At 26.6% G+C, this 12342-nt stretch overlaps 1 protein-coding gene across 5 annotated transcripts in view; it reads left to right on the plus strand.

The window, feature by feature from the left end:
- The window catches only part of LOC122857829 (dystrophin, isoforms A/C/F/G/H-like), a 125927-nt gene extending 117544 nt beyond the window's left edge, over positions 1-8383 (plus strand). For 3 of the 5 annotated variants that reach the window (XM_044160236.1, XM_044160240.1, XM_044160239.1), the window contains 5 exons: positions 4805-5064; positions 5128-6790; positions 6865-6979; positions 7156-7263; positions 7569-8383. In XM_044160236.1, coding sequence (XP_044016171.1) covers positions 4805-5064; positions 5128-6790; positions 6865-6979; positions 7156-7263; positions 7569-7663 — 2241 coding nt within the window. In that variant the 3' untranslated portion in view covers positions 7664-8383. Of the gene's footprint in view, positions 1-4804; positions 5065-5127; positions 6791-6864; positions 6980-7155; positions 7264-7470; positions 7485-7568 lie in introns of all 5 variants that reach the window. The other 2 variants (XM_044160237.1, XM_044160238.1) reach the window with 2 other exon arrangements.
- Positions 8384-12342: the final 3959 nt, after the last annotated feature.

A 12342-nucleotide genomic window follows, 5' to 3' on the forward strand; every position in this document is an offset into this window, starting at 1 on the left:
ATAAAATCATTCGACATATATTCCGGAAGACAATATAAAAGTGTAAAAAAAAAAAGTCAATAATCCTATATAGAGTAATAAAAAAGTACAAATGTCACATTTATTTATTAAGTATGTAGGACAATAAAAATTTATGTACATGCAATAAATGCAATTGCATGTTAATCTTGATTAAAAAACTCGCGAGATTTATTTCCTTTAAAAATGACCCAAATATTGACATTTACATTTAACACCCAATATATAATTTTATCTGAAAAAAAAAATCAACATAAAAATATATATTATTAAATAATAAAATATAATTTTCATTATTATAATTTTTAAAATAACTGTATTTTTTTTTTTTATTGAATACTATTAAGTATTTAATATATTTTAAATTTATTTATAAAAAAAAGGAATACATTTGGGTCAGTGGTACAGTACTTTCGTTATCACAATTTGCCAATTTTGTATAATATTTTGTCAGTCAATTTACAAATACATAAGTTGTGTGTTAGAGTTGAATCGATAATTATTGGTATAACTGCATTGCGCTTATCCTTGTATTTTCATTCTCAATTTTACCAAAGTTTTCATTTCATCAGAAACAATTGGCAACCATTGCATCTCGCCCACGGCAACATGACGACTACATATCTCTTTTATTTTTTTTTTCTACCTTATTCTTCTTTATTTATTTTTTATTATTATTATTTAAAAAAAAAAGAAATTTCTTTTTTTTTTTTTTGTACTTTACCAACTGTCTTTTCTGTATTCTCTTGGGTTTTTTCCTTTTTTTTCTGTCTTTTTTAAAAAAGCTCAGAGGATATACTTTCTGCCTCTGTATTTCGACTCTGATACAATCGTGAAAATTGTACTCGCTGTTTCAACTGTCGTCTAATCTAATTTCTTGACGACAACTAAAGAAGATAGGCAGAATTGTCGTATTCAGGTACTTTATTACCGTATAAAATGCCAACTACAATTCTACAATTTCATCACTTTATTCTAGTATACCAATTTATATATTTCTGTCTATACTATTGTACAGGATTTACCGTTAGCAATTATTTTATTATTTTTTTTTTAAAACCCAACGTACACTGTAGAGAGGATTTGTTGTTGAGCTTTTTTCTAATTGAACAATTCGATTTTTATATACAGATATACAATATAAATATAAAATATTTTTTAATTTATTTTATCAATACTTGTTAAATATTAAATTACATTTTTATACTTTACTTTATTTAAATTAAATTGTTGATATTTTAAATTAAAAAAATATTAATTATCATTTAATATTTCCCTTCACTGTAAAAAAAAAATAATTAGTTTTACTATGTTACTATAGTACTGAGGGACGTTTTCGGAAATATGGTTCAACATATTATTTTTTATAATTTTTTTTACGATGTGCATTTTAAATTTCACGATAGTAACATAGTAAAAAGTACTCTGCTGAGGTAAAACCGGTTTTTATTATGGTTTTAGTAGACTTCACTTGTTCAATAGATAGTCTTCACTATACCAATGATACGAACAACCATAAACTTGTTACTTTGTACTATGTTGTGTGTTTAAATTCAATTTGACCGTGAGTGGTACATTTGGAAAATGAACCGTACTATGGAAACCTTTAAATAAAGCATGCAACTCGTAGGTGTTACTATATACAAAATTAAAAATTATTAGGTCTGTATTTAGTTTCACTATGCTAGCATGAAAGAAGAAGGGAATAAAAGAGAATAAATATATATAGACATTTTCGATTCTTCTACTGTTTTATACCTGAATGGCAATTTTAAACGATCGGAGTTCAAATCCAGAAACCCGGGTTCGAATCCTCGAGTTAGGTCAAGAAATAGCCAAGTTGAAAACATGTATAAAACATAATAATAATTATTATATATATTTAAAGTTATTTTTTAAATAGGTATTAAATACCCTATGTTTTTACAAATACAAATAGAATATAATGAAATGTACTTTATTGAATATCGTAAATCTCACCATGCAAATATAGTAGATTCAACGAACGCTATTTTTACTATGCAACATAGTACTTAAGAAGATTGTTGTTGTATTTTCTCTAATTGAACATTGTAAACTATACTAGGATAAAAAATTTTACTATGTGCATAGTACATGTTATTATTTTTTCGAAAACGTCCCCGAGTACCAGAAAAAATAGTAAAAATAATTCTTTTTTTATAGTAAAACTAATTATTTTTTTTTTACAGTGTTGGAATTTTATATATTTTTTTGAATCTTGAATAACAAATCTATGAAGTAGTATTTTTTTTTCATTGAATGAATGAAAGTTAAAAAAATTTTGATGGTAAAATCATTCATCGTGTGTCACTTGTTCCTTTCCATCATTGGGTGTGCCAAAACATGAATAGAACGACATTCAAAACACGCTTGAGTCAACATTTTGTTGATCGACATACACAATCAAAATTTTTTTTATTCACTAAAATTGAATCGCCTTAATTGGAAAAAAAAAAAATAAAGTTTTTGTCGTATTTTTTTTATTATATATAATGCAATTTTTTTTTACGTTTATATATTCATTTTTATTATTTTCTGAATGAGACCAGGTCGTAGTTGAATCACTGACCAAATAATTGTTCCATCTGAAGTCTGAATAGAACTAGTAAAAAATTATTTGAATAGATAAATTTTTTTTTAAATTTCAAATGACAGTTGTTTTAAATTGTTTTTTTATTTTTAAAATTATATAGTGGCAATAATTTTGAATAACGTGGGTTTAATACAATCGTTAAATTGTAAACGAATGTTTTTTTTATATTTTTTTTTTTTATTAGGGGGTGGCTACTTCGGATGATGTCATTAATTTACAAATATTCTCCTCACGTAGGCAGTGACTGTACATTTATTTTTATTTCATTTATATTTTTTTTATTTAATAAACACTTGAAAAATATTATTCAATTGTGTTTACATGTATTAAATTGATAACAAAACTAACAAAAAATTAATGTCAATAAAATTTAATTTTTATTATTAATTATTAAAACTTGTTTTTATCATTGAAACTTGATATTCAAGAAACAAACAGTATTGTGATTAAAACAAGTTTTATGTTTAATATTTAAAACAAACTTTCTATAATGATAAAATCTAAAATTATTTATGAAAAATAAAAAAATATAATCACTATATTTAAATATAAAAATTACCAATTATTATTTAATTTAAAATTAATTTTTTTTCATTTAGATAAAGCTTGTTTATTGTTAAGAAAACAAAGCCAATTTTATAAAACAAATTCAGCAGAAACATATCTCACTTTTCACTTAATTTGCATGTGCAAAAAATATTTTTCTGATGCTAGTATTTTTTTCTTAAACTTAAACTAATTTAAGAACAAAAAAAAAATTAAAAAAAAATAGCAAATAAATAAATAATAAAGTGGAATAATTTTTTTAATATACAAAATGAAATTGTTCTCAATTAATTGATTAATTCGACGGAAATTGGAAATATTAATTCCCTATTCTTCGAATGAGAAAAGAATTAAAAAAAAAAAAGTTGTAAAGATAACAGTACCGATAGTCGAGCCGATAATAAGTATCGATAAATTGAACTGGGAAGTATCTAATTGCCGAAGAAACTATGTCGTTTGATGCACAATGCCATACGATAAATGATATCGAGTGGCGCCAGACAATTAACTTGGTTAATTTAACGAAGAAAATCGTGCCAGACTTTCGGACCAATGCCAAACTTGAATACACACAAACTTTAATTGTTTCTTCTTCAACTTGATTATAAATTACATTTCCGTCTCACAATACAACCATAGAAAAAGTATATAATTAACTAAAAATAAAAAAGAATAAATTTCGAAAAAAAGTTAAATAGTTTTACTGCTGATGAGCCAATTTAATCATCAGCTTAATATGATTTCCGGTTGCTGTCACATTGACGAATGATCAATAAAACAAAAAAAGAATTTTCAGCTATATATTTCAATTACCCAAAGTAAATAAATTTTCTAAATGTCGGTTTTTAGCCTAGACATCCTCAACAAGATCTTAAATATACTTGGTACTCGCAAAAACCTCAGCAAAATGAAAAAAAAAATAAATTCACTGAGTGCCTTAGTCGAGGCTTTTTTATTTCTATTAAAATTGCTTCTTTTTACATTCAAAAAATAAAATTAAAAATATATTTATATGTATATAAATTAATTTTTTCAATTTAAAAAAAATTAATTGGACAAATAATTATTTAACAACTTGACATCCAGCATTGAATGTTAATTAAAGATTTTTTATTTGTATAATTTCTTTTTGAATATTATTTTAATCAGCTTAAATACGTTGTGAATAATTTTTTTTTTTTGGCTTTTTTATTATTATTCAAATGGTAACGGACACAACACTCACTCAAACAACTTTTATTCACTCGTCGAGGCTAATTAAATCGAATTAACAGCCACGACTGAGCCCTCATTTATTTGTAATGCAAATTAAAGCATTTTGTGTGTACAGTTAAATTTACGTTTTGTAATATTTATTTTTATTTTAAAAAATTAAGAATTTATATTTTACAAAAATGATATAAGACTAAAATAAAAAAATAATAAGAAAAGAGTTATTATTTTTTTGTAATAATGTAAAATCATAATTTTTAAATAAATTTTTATAGTTTAGGTGAGGTCAAAAGTAAATAAAGTAAATAACCTCACCCTTTTAATTTAATCCATGTATTATTTCATCTGGATATAGGTTTATTTTTTTAAAATAAAAAAAATACTAATTTGGTATGTTTTTTTTCTTTTTTACAGAAAATGTGTGTATTTCAAAAAGCACTGGAGGATTTGTCATCTAGAATGTCGGCTGCTGAAGCTATACAAAGTGGTTGGCAAAGTCCAACTGATGCATCAGAAGCTGGAGAAATGTTGGAACAGTTACAAAAGTTTGGCGACAGATTGGGACCTATTCAAAGAAATATAGAGGAAGCTAATGACCAAGCAAGTTTATTTGCATCAAGCAGTGTTATAGTATCTCATGGATTGTTGGCTAAACTCGAGGATCTCAATACAAGGTACATATATAAATATATAAATTTTTTTTTAATTAAAAAACTAAATAATAATAATTATTTTAGATGGAAAGTATTGCAAGTTGCTGTTGATGAACGTTATAAATTACTTAATGGATATGGTAAAGATGGTAGTACACCAGGTAGTCAGGTATTTCTTGCTGGTAGTGTTGAGCCACCATGGGAAAGAGCTTTAACACCAGCAAAAGTGCCTTACTATATTAATCATCAATTGGAAACAACTCATTGGGATCATCCAAAAATGATTGATATAATGTCATCACTTGCTGATTTAAATGAAGTACGTTTTTCAGCATACAGAACAGCAATGAAATTACGAACAGTACAAAAAAAATTGTGTCTTGATGTATTAAGTTTATCATCAGCACTTGAACATTTTGATTCACATGGTTTACGTGCACAAAATGATAAATTAATTGACATACCAGATATGATAACAGTATTAACATCTTTATATGAAGTTATTGCAACAGATAATCCAACACAAGTTATTGTACCATTGTGTATTGATCTTGCAATAAATTGGTTATTAAATGTTTATGATAGTCAAAGAACTGGACAAATACGTGTGCTATCATTTAAAGTTGGTCTTGTATTATTATGTAAAGGACATCTTGAAGAAAAATATAGATATTTATTTCGTTTAATTGCTGATCCAAATCGTTTAGTTGATCAACGTAAACTTGGTTTATTATTACATGATTGTATACAAGTACCACGACAATTAGGTGAAGTTGCTGCATTTGGTGGTTCAAATATTGAACCAAGTGTACGTAGTTGTTTTGAAAAAGCTGGTAAAGATAAAAATGAAATTGAAGCTATTAATTTTTTAAGTTGGTTACAACAAGAACCACAAAGTATGGTATGGTTACCAGTATTACATCGTTTATCTGCTGCTGAAAATGCAAAACATCAAGCTAAATGTAATATTTGTAAAGAATATCCAATAATTGGTTTTAGATATCGTTGTTTAAAATGTTTTAATTTTGATATGTGTCAAACGTGTTTCTTTTCTGGTAAAAAAGCTAAAAATCATAAATTAACACATCCAATGCAAGAATATTGTACAGCAACAACATCTGGTGAAGATGTTAGAGATTTTACACGTGCATTAAGAAATAAATTTAAATCAAAAAGATATTTTAAAAAACATCCAAGAGTTGGTTATTTACCAGTACAAACTGTATTAGAAGGTGATGCACTTGAAAGTCCAGCACCATCACCACAACATAGTTCATTGAGTCAAGATATGCATTCAAGATTAGAAATGTATGCATCAAGACTTGCTGAAGTTGAATTATCAAGAACAAGAAGTAATTCAACACCAGATAGTGATGATGAACATCAACTTATTGCACAATATTGTCATAGTTTAAATGGTAATGATAATAATAATGCACCAAGAAGTCCAGTACAAGTTATGGCTGCAATTGATGCTGAACAAAGAGAAGAACTTGAAGCAATGATACGTGAATTAGAAGAAGAAAATGCAACATTACAAGCTGAATATGATAGATTAAAATTAAAACAAACACCTGGATCAACACCTGAAGATGGACACATAAGACAACCAGATTGTGATATGATTGCTGAAGCTAAACTTTTACGACAACATAAAGGACGTCTTGAAGCACGTATGCAAATATTAGAAGATCATAATCGTCAATTAGAAGCACAATTACAAAGACTCAGACAATTGCTTGATGAGGTAAATTATTATTATCAAAGAATAAATCTCATTTATTAATTTTTTAATTTGTTATTTTATTTATTTTTCAACAGCCAAATGCATCATCACCATCTAAAACTGGTACACTTCAAACGAGAAGTGTTACTGCATCACAACTTGCAACAGATTCACCAGCTAAAGTCAATGGACACTACCACGAAACATCAGGTAAAATTTTTATAAATTTAATCCATTTATCAATTGGATAATTCAATAAATTATAATGACAATTTAAATATTAAATTAATGCATGCTTATGGGAATATATTTAAGAATATAAACATATATTTGTTAAAATGCAATTTATAAATAATGCATGATTTAAAATTGGATAATGGGTACAGGTGGCGGTAACTCGGTGGAGGGCAGAGTTAGCAGTCTTGAAAGACCACCACCACCACCACATTCACACAACGTTGCACACAATGTTGGCAATCTAATGCATATGGCAGGTTCGTCATATAATTCTTATCATATTCATTTTTATTTTTAAACTGTGGTGCTATTGTTTTCTTATCTGAAAAAAAACTCAGCTTATTATTTATCCAATTTACTAATTATTTTTATCTCTGCTTGAAATATTTTTTAAATTAATTTTAAAACATAAATTTAACTAACTTTCTCATGATTCTTTTATTGTTGCTTTTACACTAACTTAGGATGGATGTAAAAGGTGATAAATATATGAAATTTCTATTATTATATTTTTATAATTTTAATTTGTTTGTTAATAATAATATTTATTTATTATTTACAGGTGATTTGGGAAAAGTTGTTGGCGAATTAGTTACAGTTATGACTGAAGAAACAACAAAAACAAATGGTCAACGATCTCCACCAGCTTTTAAATAATGAAAAAAAAAAAAAATATGATCAAATTGGCACTTGTTATTACAACCAAATAAAATTAATTTTAACAGTCAATAGTTATGTGAAAAATAAAAAAAAATTATAATTTTTATTGACCAAGAGAAAAAGAAAAATTATATCTCTCAAATGCATATCAAAAAGACCACATGATCAATTTTCAGTAGACAAAAACAAAAAATAAATAAATAAGTAAAAAAAAAAAAAGAAAAAAAATGATCTCAATAGATGCAGGGTCGAGGAATCTTTTACAATGATTTTTTGACTATTTTATAAGTTTTGATATTTGGCCGGTGTATGACTGAGTCTTTTAATCACAATCTGCGAATATTTGAATGAAAATAAAATTTTAAAAATTAATAATAATGTGAGAAAAAACAATTTTAAAAAAAATTTACTGACACGTATCGATACGTCATATCATAAAGCTAATTATTAATAATAACAATTGTTATGCTTGCTAGAAATATTTAACTATTTAAAAAAATGATATGGTGAAAATGAAATGATAAATAATATTAAACAACGCATGCTAAGAGCAATGTATATTATGTTGCTTATAAAATATAGTTGATAAGAATGAATCGCGTTTATTTAAATCCATTCTTTTCACTGCCACTGGCGCTTCTTCCTCGACGTGATAAAATTGGTCTATATATACTTACTAAGTGTAAAGAAGCAAAATTATAAAAAAAATAAAAAATATATAGGTATATATAATCTGAATTATTAATATTCAACTTTCAGGGATTGTCTAACTTCCTGTAAAAAATTGTGATTTTTTTACATCTCCAAATAGACATAAATAAATGTCTGAATTAATATTTAATTTAACAAAAAAAAAAATTAATTAAATTATTATTTAAAAAAAATTTAATATAAATAAAACACGTCGAGGATAAATAAAGGCTTTTTTTTTTTTATTCTACAAGCCAGTCGTTTACATATCACGACATTTTTTTCAATATAAATTTGATCAACAAAAATATAAAAGTTATTTATTATCACTATTATTATCATTAGCTCTATAAAAGAATAGATTTATATTATTTTATTTTATTCAATTTTTTTATTATTATAAAATCGAAAAAAAGCGAAAAAAAAAAGAAAAATTCAATTTAATTTTGATTATAAATGAAAATGAAAGTGTAGGATGATGATTATAAAATTTTTTTACCTTTTAATTCTACCAAATGTTATGTATATTTAAAGATATATCGATACCTTCATATTATTTACATAATGTAGACTGTATCCTCATATCATGTAATAAAGTTGTCTAGAAATTATGTCAAAATTAAAAAAAAAACAATCACGTTGTTTTATTTTTCCTTATATCAACAAAATCCTAGTTGTCAATTTTTGTTAATCCTTCACTCTATACATGAAAAAGCTTCCCACATAAACAAATCATAGCTACCTATAATTTCCCCGACCTTCATTACCCTTATATGAATTTATCCAAGAAAATATACGCTGATAGTAGATTTCGAACTTAGAACTCTTGGAAATTTGTATATGCTGAGCCAAAATTCACGGTGTCATTGTTAGGAATATATAATAGGCAAGGAGGTATTTGTCTATCCAGACAATAATAGATATTTGCTGCTGCTACTGCTATGTCAGGGATCAGCACTGCAGGGATACCTCTTTGTTATTTTATGTTCCTAATAGAAGATAGTTAAACTTGTTGAATGATATGACGCTAATATAAAGATGACGTGACTACTACTCTGGCAACTCGAAACATGCATGGGTTTGGTCAGGCGCGAAAACAAGAAGTTTTTTTTGATAAATAAATTCGTGATTTTATATTATTTATTTATTTTGTTTTTTATGTGTGGTGTTTTGGAGTGTAGTTCAAACTAGGGAGTCCTTCATCAGTATTCTATAATCTTTCATAAGCTCTTTTTTAATTAATTGATTGCTCCTCTATGAAATTTGAAATACCCGCCAATTGAAATATTTCGGATACCTCTTGGTAAATTATGTTTCCCGATTATTTTTCGTGATTTTTAAAACCCTATGAGGAAACATGGCGCTGAAATTAGCGTCTTAGGAGCCATCCTCGTAATTTTTACGTAGGCGAAGCCTATAGTATTTTTTTATTAAATTGTTTAGGATGTAAGCTAGTCTAGGAAAAAAAATTATAATTTTTGAAATGGTCAAAAGGGAGTAGAGGGTGGATTTTAATTATTTTTAATTTTTTTAACTATGATAGAGTTGAGATATCCTTGTAATTTTTTTTTTATTAAATTGTCTAAGATCTAAGCTAGTTTAGAAAAAAAAATTATAATTTTTGAAATGGTCAAAAGGGGGTAGGGGGTGGATTTTAATTGTGTTTATTTTTTTTAACTATGATAAGGTTGAGCCACCCTCGTAATTTTATTTCCTAAACTTTTTTCCACAATTAGCTTAGGTCATAGACAATTCAATCAAAAAAAAATTATGTGGATAGCTCAACTCTATCATAGTTAAAAAAATTATTTAGCCAACAACCCCTGAATTTGTTCTCTTTAAATAAGATGTAACTTATTTTAGAGGGTTGTTTTTTTATATCTGTGACTTCTTTGGGGTATATTAAAACTTAATTTATAATTTCTAATAAATTTTATTGAATTTCATATCATTTTTAATTATTTATTCTCGTTGGGGCTTCAGAACCCAAATCATCCCTGGATCAGGAGATTCGAGACGCTAACTTAGACGCTAATTTCAACGCCATGAATAATTATTTCTATTTTTTATTTACCTATGATAAATTTTTTTCTTTTTAAATCGTATATTATTGATATTTTTTTTTAATTCAAATAAATAAAAAAATTGAAGTATTATATTGATAATTAAATTGTGTTAATAATTATTTATAAGCTATTTTTTTTTTTTTTTTCATAATATATTATTTAAAATTTTTCTACATATAAAACCATAAAGAGTTATAAAGAAATTAGTCAGTTGCTAGTTTTACCACTAGTACTCGTATGTTTTTAAATTCATTTTATTTTATTCACGAAAAATAGTTTTATTTATTTTATTCTATTATACTTGTATTGTGTTTTTATCAGAATCATTATCATCATTCAAATCACCATACAATTCTTTTGATGATAATCAAGAATTATTTATTGCTAATTATTTATTTAAAAAAAAAACTGAAAAAAACGCTAGATATTGGTAAAATTTGTCGAGAAAAATGCTTTAATAATCGCAAAAAAAATTCTATAGTGGGCTAAGCATTAGTTATAGAAAAAAAAATAAATCATTTGCAAGTTTTTAAATTTTTTAAATTATTCCTACGAAAATGTATTAGTTATAAACAAAAAAATTAAATGAGTATTATTAAATCAGACTCAAACTTTAAAAAAATAAATAAATAATTAATTTCAATAATATACACGTGTCTTTTCCCAGCCACCCAAGAGGTAAGACATCTTTGGCTCGTTTTTTTTTCAGTGGTTTCTCCCGTAGACCTACTCCACTATAATCACGCTTACGATTTTCGCTTACTTTTCGCACGCTTACGCTTTTCACTCGCTTTTCACACGCTTACGCTTTTCGCTCGCTTTTCACACGCTTACGCTTTTCGCTCGCTTTTCACACGCTTACGCTTTTCGCACGCTTACGCCTTTCGCTCGCTTTCCGTACTGATCAGTCGACGCTTACGTAAAAAAAAAAAAAATATATATCTTATAAAAAATAAAAAAATCCTGAAAATATTAAAGTCTTGAAGTATCTTAAGGTATCTTGAGGTATCTTGAGATATCCTGAGTCTTGATAATCTTGAAATGCTGAAAACAAAAAATGCTGAAAATAAAAAATTCCTGAAAATATTAGGCTTGAAGTATCTTGAGGAATCTTGAGGAATCCTGAGTCTTGATAATCTTGAAGTGTTGAAAATTTTAAAATGCTGAAAACCAAAAAATCCTGAAAACATTGAAGTCTTGAGGTATCTTGAGTCTTGCAAATCCGAAAATATCTTGAAGTCTGGAAAAACTGCAAACGATGAAGGGTTGAAAATCTTGAAAAATCTTGGAGTAGATGAAAATCCAATAGCTCCAAATAGTTGATCCTCTTGTATCCAAAAATTGACCCTCAAAAAACAGCAAACGACAGAGAAGTTGTCCAGGTATTCTTCAGCCAGCATAGTGACGTAGATGTTCCCTCAAGTAGTTGTCCCTCTTCATTTTATAAATTTTTATTTATTATAGATATAAAACATCATGCGGATAGTTTTGCCAAAGTCAATATACGTAATTAAAAATATAAAAAGAAAAATTTTTTCCCTAATCGCCCCATGAAAAATGATTACCGTTAAAGCTACTACCGTGAAAAAACGCTATTTACTATGAAATATAACTATTAACATCGATTGTTTATTCATTATACGGTCCAAATGATAGTACTCGAACCAACAGTAAAATAAATCATTTCAATAGCGTGTAATTCAAAACTTTATCGGCAAACAATAACAAAGTAAAATTGAACAAGCAATACTGAAATAACCTCGTCAACTCTGCTCCGACTCCCCGCAAGCTAGACGAAGTGACGGCAATGCCTGAAATCGTAACTTCCACGGGTGACGAACTCTACGCGAAAACTCGGTCCTGTCCCCAACAGCCTTCAGTATTGATGAACCTAGTACTAAGTTACCGTCTCTCGACTCG

This window comes from Aphidius gifuensis, linkage group LG5, assembly GCF_014905175.1.
Source record: "Aphidius gifuensis isolate YNYX2018 linkage group LG5, ASM1490517v1, whole genome shotgun sequence".
NCBI lineage: Eukaryota > Metazoa > Arthropoda > Insecta > Hymenoptera > Braconidae > Aphidius > Aphidius gifuensis.